Source organism: Papaver somniferum, chromosome 11, assembly GCF_003573695.1.
Source record: "Papaver somniferum cultivar HN1 chromosome 11, ASM357369v1, whole genome shotgun sequence".
NCBI classification, from domain to species: domain Eukaryota; kingdom Viridiplantae; phylum Streptophyta; class Magnoliopsida; order Ranunculales; family Papaveraceae; genus Papaver; species Papaver somniferum.
The window spans coordinates 36,894,760-36,914,913 of NC_039368.1; the positions used below are offsets into that span (position 1 = coordinate 36,894,760).

General features: G+C 36.9%; 2 protein-coding genes across 2 annotated transcripts; one reads left to right on the forward strand and one right to left on the reverse strand.

Moving 5' to 3' along the window:
* Nucleotides 1–8,584: 8,584 nt before the first annotated feature.
* LOC113322626 (small nuclear ribonucleoprotein-associated protein B'-like) lies at nt 8,585–11,285 on the forward strand. The gene is made up of 2 exons (XM_026570755.1): nt 8,585–9,473; nt 10,886–11,285. Exon 1 carries the CDS (start codon nt 8,659–8,661, stop codon nt 9,466–9,468), a length of 810 nt encoding a protein of 269 aa, XP_026426540.1. The 5' UTR covers nt 8,585–8,658; the 3' UTR covers nt 9,469–9,473; nt 10,886–11,285.
* Nucleotides 11,286–11,740: 455 nt separating this feature from the next.
* On the reverse strand, nt 11,741–19,859 carry LOC113321712 (protein RRP6-like 2). The gene is made up of 14 exons (XM_026569616.1): nt 18,938–19,859; nt 17,668–17,823; nt 16,796–16,954; nt 16,626–16,709; nt 16,391–16,470; nt 15,742–15,792; nt 15,528–15,636; nt 14,316–14,398; nt 14,084–14,129; nt 13,796–13,883; nt 13,517–13,683; nt 12,769–13,059; nt 12,566–12,667; nt 11,741–12,477 (listed from the first exon to the last, which is right to left on the reverse strand). The coding sequence occupies exons 1-14, from the start codon at nt 19,613–19,615 to the stop codon at nt 11,869–11,871; spliced, it is 2,703 nt and encodes a 900-aa protein (XP_026425401.1). The 5' UTR covers nt 19,616–19,859; the 3' UTR covers nt 11,741–11,868.
* Between the last annotated feature and the right edge of the window lie 295 nt (nt 19,860–20,154).

A 20,154-nucleotide genomic window follows, 5' to 3' on the forward strand; every position in this document is an offset into this window, starting at 1 on the left:
CTTTTAATTGCTTTGATACGCATCACAAATTACTTTTGATCTAAATAGATGACCAAGTTCCGTAATCTTTGTTCAATTGCAAGAAAGAGAACTTGATATCAAATAATTGATACTAGACGTGTTGGTCTTTTCTGATTTTGATGACTTTTGTTGTATATACTTTTTTCTATTAATTTTAACATCAAACTAATAGTGAGAATTTTCTGCAGGAACTGCTCAACTACCACGATCGTAGAAATGACACAACATTTGGGAATCACCATTGTTTTAGTGGAAATACATGGAACATGCTTATGGTGGTTAGAACAACAACATACAATAGACAAAAATCTGAGTCACAAAACCTAGTCAATTTCAACACCAGAAGGATCACGACACAATGGTGTGTATGGCATATGATCAAAATGAGAGACCTATTGCATTCCATTCAGCATCATACAATGCACTACATCTGTATAGAGGCCAACTTGGAGGCGGGTATACTAGAAAATCGGGCAGTAATCAGAAGCCAACATGAATTCTTTGAAACCACCTTTAGGTAATATATATAAATACGCGCTTTTTAAGACAATATGTAATTGATGACTCCATAGGTGTGAGGGTAACGTACTCCTTTTAGTTTAAATTAATAAAATATGTTTTAGAAAATTGTGAGACTTTGTTAAAATATGATCTTCTGCCAATGGTATTCATCATATTTTGAGTCTCTCATATTTTAAATGGACTTACCAGGAAGGAGATACTTAAATTAGTTTAAAGAGAATTGCATGTAGTTGGTTCTAATGTTCTTATATAAAAGTGTAAAAGATAAAAATAATGATTAAATGAAATTGGAAACTAGCACGCACTAGTTATAAAACAAACGGCTTTCAATAACAACTAGCTAGAAAGTATGACTATCAACAAGAATACTAGTATACACTATGTCCCAACACTACTTACATACATGATAAAAAAAAGAACCATCATTTGGGGCATACAAGATAATTTTGGGGCATATATAATAAGACAAAAAACAGGGTGGGAAATAGTGTTTCAAGGATACCCCTTATCCCACCTTTTTCAAAAATGCGAAAATACCCTTGACTGATTAGTGTTAAATTAGTGTTAATTAGATTGATTAGTTGTGAATGATTGTACTTAGTTTAGTATTAATTTGGGATAACAGTTTTTTTTTTAAAGAGAGTTAGTGAGTTATTTTAGAAAAAGAAGAAGAAGAAGAGGCGGAATGAAACATTTTTTTTCCTTTGAGATCTTTGTGATTATTGAGAGATGTGTGATCCAAATTCGAGTGAGGAAGGTGAATCTTCATCACGTAAAGCTAAGAAAATACATATCAATTACAATGGAGATCCGGAAATGGCTTATTTTTTTTTATGAAAATGATTTTACCCAAACTCAACTTTTTTCTCAAGCTCAAGATGATGACTTTATGGAGCCAAATCCCGAAGATGAGTACATGAATGAGGAACCCAATGCTAATAATACACAGGTATGGTTGTAGACATTGTTTAATGTCCATTTTCTAGCTTGATTTCACCAAAAGTTATGATTTTTGCATATAGTTCGGCGCAACAGAGTTAGGTTCGGCGGATATAATGTATGCCGAACCTTGATAAACAAGAACAGTTCGGTTTGTGCGGTTGAAATATTTATACGCCGAACTGTCATTCAATTATTTTCGCGCCAAATAATTTTCATGGTTCGGCTTGAATAGGGTGTGCTAATATCAGCTGAACCTTGTACGAAAATCCTAGATTGAGTTATAGTGTAATGTTCGGCTCACACGTGATCCAGCTGAACATATCTTTTTTTTGTTTTCATAATTTTCAAGTCTTATGGTTTGGATTACAATATTAGTGCTCAATAAGCCGAATCCATGTATGACAAGTAGTTTGGCTTTATAAGTCTTATGGTTTGGAGAAGTTTGTATCTACCTCTTCAATGCGGACTAATTAGTCTAACGGATGATGAGGATAAAGATGATGAAGAAGATGTTGTAAGGTTAGGATCATCCTAATACTTAATCTAATACATCGGCGAATATATATTATTTTTTTGCGTTTTGTTTTCATTAGATGCCTAGGATGATATGAGATTATGAATGCTATATAATGTATCCTCAAGTGCATATTATGAATTGAATATATTTTGTGGTTTGTCAAATTTTGAATTGGTGCAAAGTTTAAACAAAATATTTATCAAGTGTAATAGTTCGGCTTAATAATGAAGATATTTGTGCGCCAAACTAGAGTGATTCAAAGTTCTGAAACATACAGTGCAATGTTCGACTGATAATGAAATATAACTAATAAGCCGATCATGTGTTGGTTTCCTAAGTGTCATGGTTCGGCTTAAAGATGATGACTGTTGTGAGCCGAACTATTACGATGCACATTCTCGTAACATACAGAGTAATGTTTTTCTAATTCGTAATATTCTATAATAAGACGATCTTGAGAAGATTTCAGAAGTTTTATAGTTCGGCTTAAAATTAAATTATTTTTACAGCCGAACCATATTAGCTGAGCTTAAAACTTTCATAGTAATCAGGTTCGGCTGATTTAGTGTATTTTTTATAATAGCCGAACCACAAACTGAGATTAAATTACCTAATTTGTTTGAAATCATAAAATCACCATTACAAATTAACCGTTGCAAAATACTAACCATTACAAATTAACCATTACAAGATTCTAATAACCAAAACGAGTTATGAGAAACTTTCTAAGGATGGTATAGTGAGCTTGCTATTTGAAATTTTTTCCTTTCCATTTTCGCCATTTCTCTAGAGCTCGAACAACAATCTCATCATTTGTTTCACCTTTAAACCGATATCGATTGACAATCCGAACCATAGCTATGAAGTCCCTAACTTTATTTTTTATTTTTTCGATTCGACAAAACAATGATGCCCCATCCCGATTGTTATGATTACTTGTTTCGTTGGTGAAGGCTTCATGAATTCTGACCAAGTATTACATACTCATTAGACCATTTACCCGTGGCTCGGCACCCTTCTCCGGATAGTACGTTACGTAATGTTTGCAAAGAGACAAATCTTCTTCTAGAGTATACTTAGGAATAGAGGATGCCATTTTGTTCTTTGATAATGAGATACCATGTGTGGATATATGTATGTTTCAAGGATTGTACTATTTGTAACGGCTATATTTTCAAATGCTGTTTAAATCTATCTGGTTCAGCTAATACGTCATTTATATTACAATCCGAACTATACTAAACGTACCAACCCCAACGGCTAGTTTTTGAGATTTGAAAAACATTAAAAGGTTCAGCAGACATACATTTTCATTTAAAAGCTGAACCTGCAAATTTTCCGTCCATCTAGTATATCTCGGCGCAAAGCTCTCTAATAAATCTCAGAATTCTTCTCTTCAGCCATCTGTAACATATTCCGAGCTCGTATCTTCTTCCTCCATGGAGTATAGCCCAAAGGATTTGAATTCTAGCTTCCTAAATAAAAAGGAATAAGAAGTTAGTTTTATAAAAAGAAAATTAAACACCTCTATAATGCAACATTAAGATTTTGGATTACTCAATTTTTCTTCATTAGTTTCTCTGAGATGATATTGATTAACCCATCCTAATATTCTGATGTAATCTTTCATCGCATAACGGATTTATCGGAATCTTTCGGCTAATTCTGGACGCGTATGATGTTTAGGATTACCATCTAACCGAAAATGGAATTCTTTTACTTTTTTCCAAAACATCGAATAATGCACATCAAGATGTTCACCATAAATACGATAAGTTCGAATGAAAGCTCTAACAAGCAACTTATCATCTTCTACGGTGAATGGTTCCATGAATTAGTTTAGAAGGAACCAGTGAGTTAAGCAGACCCAATGCTCTGAATAGAATACTATATATAGAAAAAACCACAACGGATCTATTTTTTGGAAAAAGAAAAAAATAGTCGTTGTATTTTACAGAAACCAGTGTAATGTTCGGCTCATATTAACGATTTCCTTATGAACCAAACTTGTTGAATTAAGGGTTCGGCTGATTCGAGTATAGCATAATCAGCCGAATCAGATGCGCAGAAACCTAAATATTGTTAAAGGCAGCAGGTTCGGCAACTACGAAAATAGTAATTTGAGCCGAACCAATATTGAACTTCTTTATCAATTTCAGTGTGAACTCCTTCTAACGGTTGTTGGTCTTCAATTGACGGATTAGAAAAAGATTTTGACCGCCTACCAATTGCTTTTTGTTTTCCACGAGCCATTTTATAGTTGTGTTTAATCGACGATCAAATTTTTATGAATCGACGATTAATTTCGATGATGATATATGATTGTACCCGTTTTTTTCCGAATAAAGAAGAGGAGAGGAACCGAAAAGGTTCTTTTGATGTTCCTTATGCTTTGACACAAAAGAGAATTTTTTGCTTTTATATCAACTTAAGGGAAGTATGGTAATTTACAAGTTTATAGAATATTTTAATACTTTCCAAATAGTTCGGCTCTTGATAAATTCTCAGTTTAAGCCGAATGATGCCTTGGATAATTATCGAGTGCCATCATTTTGGTTCGGCTCTAAACTAAATTGGAAATTTGTGCCGAACTTATTACTAAGAGAACTGTCGAATCTCATCAAATTAGTTTGGCTAATATGCGTTAAACACTTATAAGCCGATCTTTCTACTTTGAAAATTAAGGAATGTCAGAAACGGGTTCGGCTAATACGTATTACATGTTTATAAGACGAACCTTATACTGTAACTTACGTATCGCAATGCACTCAAAGCATAACATTTCACTTAAACATAAAAGCATAACATAATAGTTAAACATCGAAACATTGTACCGAAAACCAAACACATAACATTGTTTTCTTCAAGTAAATAACATTGTGCTAAATTCAAACATTACTTAAAAACCAAACCATAAAAACCTAGTGTACTTCAATTTGAACATAATCATTTATTGAGCATGACCGCGTCTTCCACCACCACGACCTTTTTTACCACCACTTCCACTCGCACCTTCACCTTTTTTGATTACTCCATCCCAACGGTTGTACATATATTCTTGCTCTTCCACCGTCATCTCCACATTGCAATCAATTTTCTTCTTCATAGTCTTCAACACGTCGTTACCCCCAACCACCTAATAAAATTTAGTTACAACATATAAGCAACAACATACAAAAATATTGAAAAAAACTTTAAAAGTATGCACTCAATATACCATAGTTCGGTAAGACTTCGAAACATCTTCAACCATTCCCTTTGTGTTCTTCCTCGTCTTCCGCTCCACTTCCTTATGTGTTCGCTTTCCCCTCTTACCATCTACCAAAGCTTGACTTTCCCTATTAATGATTAAGGGATATGAAATTTGGTTATACCAATCTATATAAGCCGGGTCAACTTCACAAGGATCTTCAAGAACCCAACTTAATAAGTTATCTTCCAATTTATCCCAATAAGCAGTGGTAGGATCGGGGTCATATTCCACATTCCATGAACTTTCAGTACTCTTTGTTCCCTTAGAACCCTTGGGCAACAACTTGAACTTTGATTCCTCTAGCACCGGAATCGTTTGGATACATCCATATTGACTGAGTATTCGACGGGGATCAAACAATGTAAAGCCTTCGGGATAAAACAACAGCCCATAGTACATCCCCAATGGCATATCTTCATCCTCAACAACTTCATCATCTTCTTCATCCTTTTTGTATGGTTGAAATACAACTTGTTCAACAGTCAAATAGTCTAACTTTCCTCTCAAAGCTATCAATATTTCCTTTTTATTCCTCTTCTTATTTTCCTTGAAACTCCATTTGGCCGAGGTGGGGAATGTATCTACCCACTTGTCATCTTCCTTGGAAAAATTCAATTCCGGGAAATGGTCATATATCCATACCTGCAAGAACAATATTAAAAAAAGATCCCAAAACTTATTTATTAGGATCAGTAGAATTGGTTCATGGAGGTTGTCAACTTTGGGAAACAGAAGCAAGTTCGGCTTATGTTCAAAACACAGTTAAAGCCGAACCCACTAGGTTCGGCTTAGTAAACTAAAACCTAAATAGCAGAACCTCTTGAAGAGTAGGTTCGGCATAAACAAAAACGATAATTTTAAGCCGAGTTTTATCTTGAAAATGGCACTACAATGTGTAAACTTACCTGAAACATTGTGAAATAACCTCCAATGTTTCTACTTGTTAACCTAGAGGCAGTTCCAAGTTGCTCGAATAGGAAAGAAAGGGCCACGATTCCCCAAGAGTACTTGTGGAAGCTTTTGAAATCCCTTAACAATTGAAGGTATTGAGCATTACACTTGTTTCCACTGTTATCGGGAAATATAACACTTCCTAAAGTATACAACAAATAGGCGGTAGCAGTGCGCCTAGCTGTGACCTCGTCCATAACCAAGTCTCCGTTTGAATTTTCTCTTTTGTGTCTCCAAAATATTTTTTCAAAGCGGTGAACTTGATTTTCTTCAACTTCTTTGTGCTAGAATCCATAAACTTCACCTCTTTAGCAGCGCAGGCGAACTCCAATTATGTCTTGTCTTTTGGCCAACCAAGAGTTTCCTCAGCCAGTACATACAACTCATCCCAAGTCATTTCATACACCGCTGAGTTCACATTTAACCCCTTCATTCTAAGACCACTAATCTTCTGCGCATCATCAGGAGTAATTGACATCTCGTCAAAGGGGAGATGAAATGTGTAAGTCTCCGGACAAAATATCTCACAAAAGGCTGAGTTTGTAACTGCATCAAATTCCTCTTGTGCATAGAAAATAGTAGGCCATAAACCAGAGACTTGTACTAAATCCACCACCTCAGGAGCTTCTTTGAAAATATCCCAATGTGCGGCACTTTGGTATCTAAGTACGCGGATTGCATCCCTGTGATCCGGAGTCTCGTAAATTCTCTTCTCCCATGACTCCTTATAGCCAATCAACACTCTTCCACCATATTCCAGAAGACCATGGGCAAACCATCCCCGCGAGGACGTATCACATTATCCGGATGAGGAATGTGCTTACCTGTCTCCCTTGAAGTAACAACTTTCTCTTGTTCTTGTTCTAGTTCTTCTTCTTATTGACCTTCCTCACCAACATCTTCATCATTGTCATCCTCTTGTTCTACATGCATAGATCAAGTCGTGTCAATTCCCCTTTTCCCTGCATGTAAGTTCTTTGTACCACCACCTCGAGGTTTGGGAGTTTTTGAGTTAGAAGGAGTCACTTCCATTGTTCTCCTTTTAAGCTTGGCTTTGAATTTTTCCGGATGGGTGCTAAAACAAATAACAAACCTTTATTAGTTTTCCAAATTAAATAAATATGATTCTACTACACAATGTGATAAGTCACCTATAAGTGGACAAGTTTACAGGAAGCTATTGGTCATGCACAGTGTAAAGCTCGGCACATTCGATATTTATCAATATGAGCCAAACCATGTGCCCAACAGAGTAAGATGGATTATTATCCATACATGGAGTGAAGTTTGGCACATTATATATTTATCAAAACGAGCCGAACAATGTGCTCAACAGTGTTAGCCATGGTCAGAGCAAAGTTCGGCATATTAGATATTTATCACAATGAGCCGAACAATGTACCCAACAGTATTAGATCGGTTATTAAATAATGGTATTCAAGTTCGGCTGATTAGAATAAAAAATGTATAAGCCGAACATAATGGTTCGGCTCATTCGATATTCAAAATATAACAACTTTTCAGCCGAACTGTTCTTCGTCTGTGGAAAAAAAATTAAGTTGGGCTGCTAAATGTTAGCCGAACGCTACTCTGAAACTACCAAAACTTAGAGGAATCATCGATTACATGTCATAAATCAAATAAATACGCAAAAACAAGCAATGGGTTTGTGGGAAATACCTTTCTATGTGCAAATTTAAGGAATCAGGGTCTATTTCTCGCTCTCCAACACCAATCGATCCACTATCCTCTTCATCTCCATCTTTTCCAAAAACCCTAGATTGAGATGCTACTGAAGCAACAATAGGATTCGGCACCGTATTTCTAGGGCATCGCTTAACACGAGGTGCCATGTATGTGTTTAATCGAGAACTTTATCGAACAAAGAAATTTTAACAATTTTCGGAAATTTTGGAGAAGAAGATGAGAAGAAGAGGGAGAGAGAAGGGTTTTTGGTTTTTAAAATTTTAATTTTTTTTTAAGTAACTGTTTTAGGATTAATGAGTGAGTTAATTAGTGGGTAACGGTTAATTAGTGGGAGTGAAGTTAATTAGAGGATGGGTTAATTAGTAGAAAAGTTTTAGGATTAGAATTTAATTAAGTGGAAGGATAGTAATGTAATTTAAATTATGTAAGGGTATTACAGTAACTTTAGCACCACTAGGACACCCCTTAACATTTTGCATTGGATGGCATATCAAGTCTGTATGCACCAAATGATGGTTCAAAAAAAATTAAAAAAAAAGAAAGAAAAAAAAAATGGGCCTCAACAAATTGAGGCTCTAGGCAACAGCCCAGCTGGCCTAGTCCATAAGACGGCTTCCTTTTCCTGTCCAGATCTCTTCTCCATCGTCCTTATATAAACCTAATGTCTCAGTACAAGTCTATTTCATCTCCACTGAGAAAACCATCAACAATTGCGTTTTAGGGTTTTGAAAAAAAATCGACAAAGATGTCGATGTCGAAGAGTTCAAAGATGCTTCAGTATATCAACTACAGAATGAGAGTAACAATCCAAGATGGTCGTCAACTAGTAGGTAAGTTCATGGCCTTTGATAGACACATGAATCTTGTACTCGGTGATTGTGAAGAGTTTCGTAAGCTTCCACCAGTTAAAGGTAAGAAAAACGAAGAAAGAGAAGAAAGAAGAACTTTAGGGTTACTTCTTCTTCGCGGTGAAGAAGTTGTTTCAATGACTGTTGAAGGTCCGCCACCACCTGAAGAATCTAGGGCTAAAGCTGCTGGTGCTGCTGCTATGGTTGGTCCTGGTTTAGGTCGTGCTGCTGGTCGTGGTATACCTACTGCTCCTCTTGTTCAAGCTCAACCTGGTTTATCTGGACCTGTTCGCGGTGTTGGTGGACCAGCACCTGGTATGATGCAACCTCAGATTAATCGACCACCACAGCTTTCAGCTCCACCTATGAATTACCCACCAGTCATTCGTCCACCTGGATACCCTGGACAACCACCACAACAGATGCAGAGAGGTCCTCCACCACCTATGCAAGGGCAGTTTCCTGGAAGACCTGGTGGTCCTCCACCACAGTTTGGAATGCCTCCACCACAGTATGGACAGAGACCCATGGTTCCTCCTCCTGGCATGATGAGAGGACCACCACCACCACCTCGTCCTGGAATGCAGGGACCTCCTAGACCTGGAATGCCTCCTCCACCTGGTGGTGCTATTCCTGTTTTCGGCCCCCCACGTCCTGGAATGCCACCACCACCCCCTAATCAACAACAGCAAAATCAGCAGCAATGAGTTAGGTATGCCTTTTCTATTGAAATTGGGACTTCGTAGTGCTTTAATATTAAAATTGTGGAGTTTTTATCTGCTTTAGATTTTCTTTGTTACGTTCTGCTGTTTATTTCTTATTGAGGATCATGTGGTTGGCAATCTTTAATTGATCTGGAAAGAGGCTTCAGTTATCTATATAGAGATTATAGAGACTACATTGCTTTTTGATCAAGTGCTGTTGAATTAGGAGTGCGCTAGTATCTACCCATAGCATCTTAGTACAAGCTATGAATCTAGCTAACCCACACGACTAATTGTGTTTGACGAGATGACCTCTCTTATTTCCCACTTCAGTTGAGAAATCGGTTATACCGCTTAGAGATAACCAATTAGAGGTGTGATTTGTCAGTAAATGAATAGTCTATGGGTGTGGTGGAGAAAGTAGTTAATGTTGAACATGAACTCTCAGTACCCCTCAGTTATATGTAACTAGCCAATGCTCAGTATTGTAAATATGTAATCCCCTATTCTAAATACTAGTTCCAAAATGTGCTGAATATGTACATTGGTGGATGCTTTTCTTGAGCTTAGATGATTTGCCCCAATTCCATCCACGTCATTATCTAGTAACTTAGTAGCAAGGACAAACTCTTCAAAAGAATATCCAATGACGAAACTTTTGTATCAATCTTGTCATCTTCTATCAATGATTTTGTTTTTTCTCTCGACTGTCCACTAAGTTTCTGCCTTGATATATCTGTATCAATAGTTTTTGATAATGATTCACTTTGTAAAATCTTAGTTGATGCGATTGTAAACTCTTTGTTTCTGAATTGATATGTTCTTTCTTATTTTGCACGCTTTACATCTTATTTTGCACGCGTTACATCCTATTTTGCACGCGTTACATCTTATTTTGCACGTGTTACAGACCTAGTAGACAGTAAATATCACCTATCTGAAATGCCATTTAGAGCTCCCCGATGTTAATCGGATATCATATGCCATAATACTAATGCTTCTAAAGAAAAGCAACGTGTTTGAGATCCCATGTTAAGATATCTCCAAGTTATAATGTCATGACCAGAAGATGATTGGTTGCAGTGGACTTGTAGGGTATTATAATGTCTGGGATTACGTGTCTATCATTTCAGGAAGCTTTTTACTTAAGAGTCCTGCAGAAGATTTAATGCTATTCACCCTCTTGAGCATGACTATTTTTCATTTTGCTCTGCACCAGATTTATTACTTGTATAACTTTTTGTAAACAGTAATGCAAAGATTTGATCTAGGAAAGGAAGTTGGAGTAGTTCTTTAGTTCTTTTGCTCACAGAAAACATCTATAAGGATTACAGAAAACTGTACCCTGAAAGTATGTAGTTATATTGCATTGTGTTATATTATTTCCTCAGCATTAACGTACTGAATCTTGCTTGTGCAGGAGTTCTGGTATAGAGGAGATTAGTTTGAGCTCATCTGGTCATATGGCGGCTTAACATTCATTACATATCTTGGTGGAGGATTTGTTGGTCATATGTCAAACTTAGAACTGAATTTAAGATCTGGTTCAAAACACAGTTTCCTTGATTGTTGTTATTATTACTTTTCAGAGCTTATACTACACCTTTCAGTAATGTGTTATATTACCTCTTTAGAGGAAGAGAGGTGATTAAGAACGTAGTTATCAATCTAGTCTTTTTGTAGTATTGCTGTATTGATGTGATTCCTGGTTTGTCTTTTGCTGTCAACTACATTAAGGCTAGCTGTAGTGAATATATCCTGCAGTTGTTACTGGATTATATATATATATAATTATGATGAGAAATCTCGGTTCTCAGTTAGCAACTGACTCTAACGTGGCAGTAATCTTAGTCGGACTAGACAATTACATTAAAAATGAAGAGATGGCGCATTGCCATGGCCCATGGCCGCTCAATTTTCACTCCCAATGACGTTTATTGTGCGCACTCACAGAGCCGTATAGATGTAAGAGGGTCAGACCCTATATACCACATAGTCCATGGAACCGCGTACCCTTTATTACTGTGTATTTCCATAGAACCATCTGCATGCCAAGCGGCAGCTGATGCCTAGGCAGGAAGACCATGCTTCTGGTAACAGACCTCAGACCTCCATTTATATAGAGGTTCAAAAAGAGGAACAACTAGCTTCATTAGGATGAAGCATACGCAAAAAAGCGTTCTCATACAACAAAATGAGTTGGCTGCCTAAAATCTTAGTTGGCCTGATACCATCTTTCCAGACTTGATGAAGTTCTGAAAATGAACCTTCGAAGGCACGAAAAATATAAAGAAGTTTTATTTTGGAGTAGTTTGTAAAGAGAACGTTAAACATGTATTATAATCTTGTTTTTAAAAATTTTCTTTCAGATTGTTAAAGAGACTGGAGATATAAATTTAGAAACTAAGAGCGAAAGGTTGAACTTCGGTTCCCACTCTGTGGAAAAGCTTGACGCCTTCTGGCCTGCTGCTGAAATGCCTTGGCCTCTTCTTCTGTAGGTAGTCGGGTGAAAACTGGTTTCTTACGCCTCCCCTTGGACTCTTTCGGACTTTTAGGTCCTTGTTCATCGCCCTCCTCTGCTTCCTGCTTTTCTTCTTGATCTTTCCCGAATTTTAGATGTTTCCTAGCTGCTTCATAATTGAAAGGCTCAAAATTCAAACTTACTTCCTCAGACTCTAGAGATTTCTCAACCTTGTTTCTTCTTAGTTCTTGTTTCGGCTGAAAACATTTCTTAAAGTTGGAGGATAATTCAGAGAGAGACATGGGTTGTTCATCTTTATCCGATTCAGACTCGGCACCATCACCATTTATTCCCTGACCACTCTCCAATGGAATTATATCATCCACTTTTGCAACCTCATTCCCTAGAGGAATTTGTTCATCAGGCAGGGAGAAATCAGAGGATTTAGTGCTCACTTCTACAAGAGGTTTTGACTGGTCATTGCCCATGAATGAGTGAAAAGGAAGAGTTACCGACGATTTGATCTGTTCAACCTTCATCTGTGCCTTATCCTGAGATGGAAGAGGTTTTGACCGGTTACTAGAGCAACATAAGAAAGCAAGGTTTTTCCGCATCCTCCCTAAAAGTAGAGCAACTCACCTTAGAATTTGGATCGAGTTTTCTCTTTGAGCCCGAGTTACCAAACAATGCCCCAAAAGCACGATTTGGCTTCTTTAACACTTGAACGGTCACCTCTGGAACCTGCAAACGACAGATATTCACTCAATAATCCAGACAGAAAAAAAGAAACAAAGCCAACAACAAGACAATTGATATATTTTACATATATAAGAGTAACTTACAGCCTTTGTGGGAAATAAGCAAGAGCCTGTTCCAGTATTCTCTTTTTTCCTTTCATCTCCAATTCCACAAGAACTCTGTTCCACGGACACTCCATGCAAAGTATTATTACCATTGCTGAGTTCTGCAGCCACTTGCTTGTCACGTAAAACACTACTGTTCACACTGTTGCTAACGTCAGTGTTAATCATTTCTGGATGAGCAGGGGGGGACTCCATCATCTCTGTACGATCCTCTGAAGTAGGCGAGGCTTCAAATTCGTCAGGAACTACTTCTGTATGTTGCTTGGATGCCTACATATCCAAACCAAATCATATAAACACACTTTGTAGTGGGAATTATGGAACTTGAGCTCAGCAAAATCCTTGAGAGCTAAGGTTCCACAGACTCAACCAAATAAAACAAATGAGCATACACCAAAACTTCAGACTCTCTCATGATAGACTAAAAAACTTCAGACTCTCTCATGATAGACTAAACCACCTATTGAACTGGTTCTGGTCTAATATAGAAGCATCATAAGGTCCTTCACGTCGCATCATAGTAGGATCTTACTTCTATGTCTAATGCATATTTATAGTAGGCTCTAAGGTTTAGCCAATATGATTGGCGACTGAAAGATCTAAGTGAACAAATTTGTGCCGTCCCACAGAAATAAAACAGGAACAAATAAGAAAGAAATAAAGGCAGGGCCGCAGGGGGGCCATATGCTAATTGGTTGAACTTGATTGAGTGCGCGAATTATATTACCGTTAATGCACGTTCCTTCAGTTGTTCAGCAGCGATTTCGAAAGCTGGAGCATTTTGTAAGGCATTTTTTATAATGGCAACTACAGTTCCAAGATTGTGCTCAATATATGGATGCTTTGACTTCACTAGTCGGCGCAACTTACTAGCACTGTCAGGCTTCTGCCTGGCTTTTTGTTTGAAAATATAGAAAGGTTGGAAATAAGTGAACCATATTTGAAGTTAAGAGTCAAAATATAATAACTGAAAATCGGGAGACGTGTGACGGAGGATGTAAAATACCAATTTCTATTAGTGCTTTGTTTGGCAATATAAAGCCAGTGCTTTCATCCTCCATACGGGCAACAGCATCTCTCCATTCACAAAGCCCCTGCAACACATTTTAGCAGTTCCGCATGTAATAAGATAATTAAGAACCAACATGTGGCATCTATTTTTTGAGGAGGCAGCGAAATGCATCCGTCAGCCACCAGATTGATTTTTGTCCTGCTTTGTCTCAATTTCAAACTGATTCCATATTCTATCATTCTAAATTTCACAGGATGAAGTTAAAGAGAAGATATAACTTACAGCAACAATAGCAAGCTGCTGAGAGTTCAAATCAGCATCTTGTAAACTGTTACGAAGGCAATGGAAACGGAAATTAGCTACTTGCAAAATACTTTTCTGCACAAAGTAAGCAAACTAAAGAATTTACCACTTAACACAGAGGTGGTTCCGATTCAATCATTAATATCTTCGTGTATAATTTCCATTTATTACTAGGCTATTCAAGCAAGTACGTAAGCAGTAAGAAACATACCCATAGATGTAGAGATACGATGTGTCGGTCAACAGCTCCTTTTCGTAAAGTTGCATGCATATGGCACAACTTCGGTTGTAGACCTGTAAGAAAATATAAAAGCTTGGTCAGTGTACACTTACCGCATTCTAACTCTGCGAGGGATGGCAGGAACAGGCAGAAACAACTGGTTGAGATATATATATATATATATTAAAGGGGAAAGAAAAAGCAGAGTGGAAAAGAAACACTAGCACACCCACTAAAAACATTATATTATATATGTAGCATATTTCAAATGCATAAAATACATTTTGCACCAACTATACAAAACAAACGCATCCACTAGCTTTGAGCATAATGGCTCAAGAAACAAAAAATTACTCTTTTCGAATAACAAGGAGCAAGTTGATGCTGAAACTTCTACTTTTACATACTACATTCGACTTGGCTCCAACTGACGTGAAAGTTGTAAACATTGTAGACTAGGTCTAATTGAAGGTGTAGGTGAAAAGGTTGAGCAAGAAACCTAATACTGATTGGCAGGACAACTTCCAATGTACCCATGCAATAATAATACACTACATATGCAGCTGGTAGGGGACAGAATGGCCGCAAAAGGACATAAAAAAGCTAATGCCTTTTTAAGAATGTATTGTATATCATCCCTTAGCATAAACCTAGCTTGTTCTATCGGCAAAAAGCAGCTCAGCAGAGAACTGGTTTTGCTTTCAAGAAAAGTGGTATATAAATAGGTGGTATTAGAAATGATCGAAAAAGATACCTCCCACAATCTCGTTGGAAAAAGAAACTCATGAATTTCACATCGACTTGGGATCTAAATCGGAAGAACATGCAGTGTACTTATAGGAGACTTATATAAGGAGTAAACAAACAACTACACCGAATTGTATAAGCCTATATAACCTACAGGTAATTCACCATCTTAAGGGAAAAGGCCATAGTGTACACCTGATAAGCCAAGAATCCATAAGAAGTTTACCTAACAGCAAAGCCATGTGGTACAACTACAATCAGTAACTACAAAGTAGGAAGAACGTAATGAGGTCATAATAGTAGAAATCTAAAGACGACTACGAGCACTAAAATATTATGTGGTAGTCACATTTGAACTCATTCCTAATTTACCAACTAAAAGTAAATGAATTAAAGATATGCCTTTTCACTTGCCTAACTGTGTATGAACCTTAGTAGTGCATATAAGGACCATACCTCTAACAGAAGATCTTCACCATTTTCAGAGCTGGTAGATGCTGAAAGCAACATGCCTTTCATAATGTCGAAAATATGCAACAGATAATGTGTATCCTCTCTGGCATATCTGTTAATGAGAGATGGTGACAAGAGGATGAACATTAACCCCGAACCAACGAGCGAATGCAAAAAAGAAACAGTAATAAGAAATCAGAAAGCAAAGATTTATTACCTAACCATCTCATCAGGAAGAGGCCTGAGTCTCCATTCTGCATTCTGGTATCTGCATAAATTTTTCGCAATCATCTCAGAATATCAAAGATATTGAGGAAAGTAACTTTATATGACAACTGGCACATTCTAAGCTTCTAAAACATGCTCACAACCAGATTTAGTGTTAAAGCATGACCATAAATAGTGTGTAGCAAGGGTACTGCATTTTCTTGAGATATTGATGTGTTGAGACATATAGGCACTGATGAAAACAGCAGTGCGCACTGCAGTCTTTGTTATGCGTAAGGATCTCACAAAAACCTAAAGAAAACTGAACACAGGAATGGAACTATTCTTTTCAAACTTTATAAGAAAATCACACTTGTTTCTTCTACTCCATGGTCAGTAGTCCGCGCATTTTGTTTTCCCGCTTTATCATTTTGAGGATGCAGTTCACTTCAGACAACATGTAATAATGTCGAGTACTGACACTCGTACTAGTACCATTGTCACATAGGACATTTCTTATATCTGGTAGCCCAAAGGGCCTGAAACTCTTGAACGACCTGATAAACCCCCAGGCTATATATGCAAGGATGAGGATTTAACGGACTGATTGTACAAACATGAGCCCATAAAGAAAATACATGAAAGAGATGAAGATTTACTCTTTGTTCGCAGCTACACCACAAAAGTGATTTAGAAGAAACTCCAAACTGTTCCGCTCTAACTCCAACACCCTTGATGCCTATACATTTGCAAACAGAAAGAATGAAACTTTCAATTCATATATTAATCCAATTCCAGGCATAATAATATAAGAGACGTGAGTATTTTTTATCTTCATATAGAGAAGTAAAGAGGTTCAAGTGAGGTACGAGTACAGAGGTTTATAGGTAAGACCTGTCCAGTGTCGAATAAGTTGCAAACATATATGCCAAAATCTCGTTGAAGCCACAGTATATCCCGATCAGCCCCATGCATGACCTAATTAGGAAACCACAAGGTCAAATGTCAAAAGCATCTCAGAAGTAGTATATGCTTATCACCATTCATAAAATAAGAGATCCCACCTTTTTCTTAGAGGGGTCTTTGAACACTTCCCTTAGGTATGGACCAACATGTACACGGAGCTTTAATGTATCTACTATAAAATCCTCTGTTCTAGTAGAAATCTGAATCAAGCAAGTCATTCCTTGGAAGGACCTATACTGGTTATGCTCCAAATCAACCTAAACAACATGAGAAACAGAGAAGAGCGACGGCAAGCATTAATACAAGAAAGAGATAGCTTTAAATAATCAATGACAGCAGGGATAGCAACAATATCATGAAACATATTTGGTTCAGGATGATTCAAATAGAGTGGGTAAAGGAAAAACCTAAACATCTCCTATATAAACAAAATGTTCAGGTTCTTGTAGGTAGAAATTAGAGAAAGAGGAACAGAAGCAATACTTGTAACTGGAAACTCCGCCTATTTGAGACCAACAAAAAGTAAAGCATGGGATTGTTATTAAATGTGAGCTCCCAATTATCTGGAGCGTAAATATAGTTTCAGCATCCACTGTTTTGTAGTATCAAGACCTACTTAGCTTTTTGGTTTTTGCACCATCTAAATTAGTCAAATACCTTTATTCAATCAACTGATGAAACACTACCTATGCTTCACAAAGCTTTGGCTTGGATACCCTGCTTAAGAAAAACCTACCATGACATGTCGCCGAAGGCTAACAATTTTGACCAACTTATCTAGGTCAACTAAGTCAAGTGTCCCAATCAGTATTTAAAATTTTTACTGCTACCTCAAACAGGTAAAGATGGTAACCATAAGATACTAACAAGCAAACATACGACAAAATTGACTATGACATCCGCCAAAACTGAAAATGCAGGGTCATGACAATAACTGAGAGTAAGAGTTGTCAACAAAAAGAAATATTACCGCAAATTCATTCACATCACGCAGCTTCTTGGACAGTTCTTTCAGCTGTTTAACATCCTCTATCAGCGTAAATGGAGTGCTTTCTAGTGGCAGAGGTTTTTCGGGTTCGGTGTCACCGATGTTTTTATCAACAAAATCCAGCACAGAAAGATTTTCCTGAATGACAGAAGACCATATATTCAGCTTAATTTTGTAATAAGAAAATACCAAACTGAATTTTTTGTCAAACCTATTACCAAGCATGCAAAATACTAATGACATAGCAAACAGAAAAACAACATAAACTTCCATAGATTCTGTTTTATAGGGGACGCTAAGTTATTCTCAGGAGGCAGTGGGATTAACGTGTATACATCAGTGTTGAACAACAAAAGAGAGCAGGGAATAAACACAGGCATTGAAAAAGACAGAAGATTTTCTTTCTGACAAGTAGCCCCACTTCAACAATTTATAACAGCAGACCTTTCCAGTTTCTAACATAGAATATTAGCCACTGCTAAATAGAAATATCCAGCTGTTAAACTCTTATCATTTGTGTTAGAAGGAAAAGCTTTTATATTACAAGCCTATCTGAGCCTATGGGAAAGCATTTAATGCCATTGCATTTTGTAAGCTTAGTTAAAATAAATAGATATGATTCAATAACTAAATTAAACTGCTTCAAGCAGTTTTCCTGGAATCCATAACCCGCGAAGATGCTCCTAAGTTAGTCATTCCTAACTTTGAAATAAGCTCCCATTACTTTTACTCTACAGGTCTTTAAAAACTATGTTTATCAAGGGCACATGGTCCAAACAACCACATATTCTGGTAGAAATATACCTAAGCCACACTGGTAGAAATATAGCAAAAATTATTTAATACTCCGATCTCAAAATGGGAGATGCACAAACCTAACACCATTCTCTATCGAACTTCATAACAAATTGAGATGAGCTTTACAAGCAAAAAGAAAAGCCTGCTAGCCTAGCACATTACAACCAAAAGCTTCTTGCCTATATACGAACAATAGATATAGAAAGATACCAAGCAGAAACCTTTACACTAATTAGAATATTCGACTTCAGTCATCATAAACATATATGCAAATGCCAATCTTCCATGCTTAAGCAGCCGGAACAGAATGATGCAAGTATGACTGTGACCAATGAAATGGCAAAGCATGGAACTTTTGATTACCAACAATATAAATTTAAAATCAATCATAGCCTGAAAAGAAGACAAAAAAAAAAAAAAAAACTGGTTGAAAGAAAGTGAGATATATACTAACCAGGGGATGAATAAACGTGCAGCCATCTTCACTCCTAGTCAACCAAACATGCTCAAATGGCTGGTTTATATTGTTAACAATGATATTATACTCATCTTGTGGCCGCTTCACTGTAGGTATATGAAAAGGGACTTTTGGTTTTGCCCCAGTTGTTTTCTTATCTTTTGATGCCACCTTCACAGACAATGAAGGAGAACTCAAATTCTTACTACTCTCTTCTTCATTACCAATAAACCCTCCTCCTCCTCCTTTCTTGTTTCTCCTACAAACCAACTGAAACCCATCATCAGAACTAATAATCTTCCTACCCATTTCCTCTTCCTTATTTCTTAAACTCTTAAACTCATCAATTGAAACATCAAATCTTTCATAAATATCATCTGTTACATCAGTTAACCAATCATTACATTCATCTAAACCATCAGGAAACGGAATAGGTTTATCTAATGGATAATTCAAATCACCAATAGCAATCAACATAGATTTAGATTTCTCAGACATATCTTTGACTGGTTTTTTAAATTCCTCAAAGTTATTGAAAAAATGAAAATCTTCATTATGCGGAATAGCTTTGGTAGAAGCAGATAGCTTAGATATAGAAGATGATAACGGACCATTAATCAAAGCTTGTAAAGCTTCTGCCTTTTGCTTATTGATTTTCTCTGAATCACTTTCCATCTCTTCTTCTTCTTCTGTATCAATCAATCAATCTAATCATAATCAAAGAAAAAGTTGGTTTGGGTAGAAAGAGAGAGAGCTAGGGTTTGGAGATTTTGTGTTTGTTTTCTTGAATTTTAGGGTTAGGGTTTAACTGCCGCTTCTAAGTCTCGTTTTATTTGTATTTCCTGCTGCTTCTTAAAGTTTTCAAGAAAACAACAGTTGAAAGCAAAACCTGGAACGAATAATAAAGTAATTTGCAGCAGCAAAACAAGTAAAAGTATAACAACACACAAGAAGGAAGGATTGGTTGGTTTAAAACATGTGTATCACACGTGATGGTGTGATGGTGTGAAAGAATCTGGTTTGGACGCATGAATTGAATGCCCATACCAACTAGGAGAGTCCGCAAGAAGCTGCTACGGTGTATCGGAAAGCTGTTGAGGCAAGTAGTAGCTTGTTGTGACCGGTCGGGCTGGTGAAGCGCCAAGATGGTGCGTTACAGTATAGCCGGCCTAGTCGGTGTTTAGTCAAGATGGCCTATACTGAATAGACTGTTA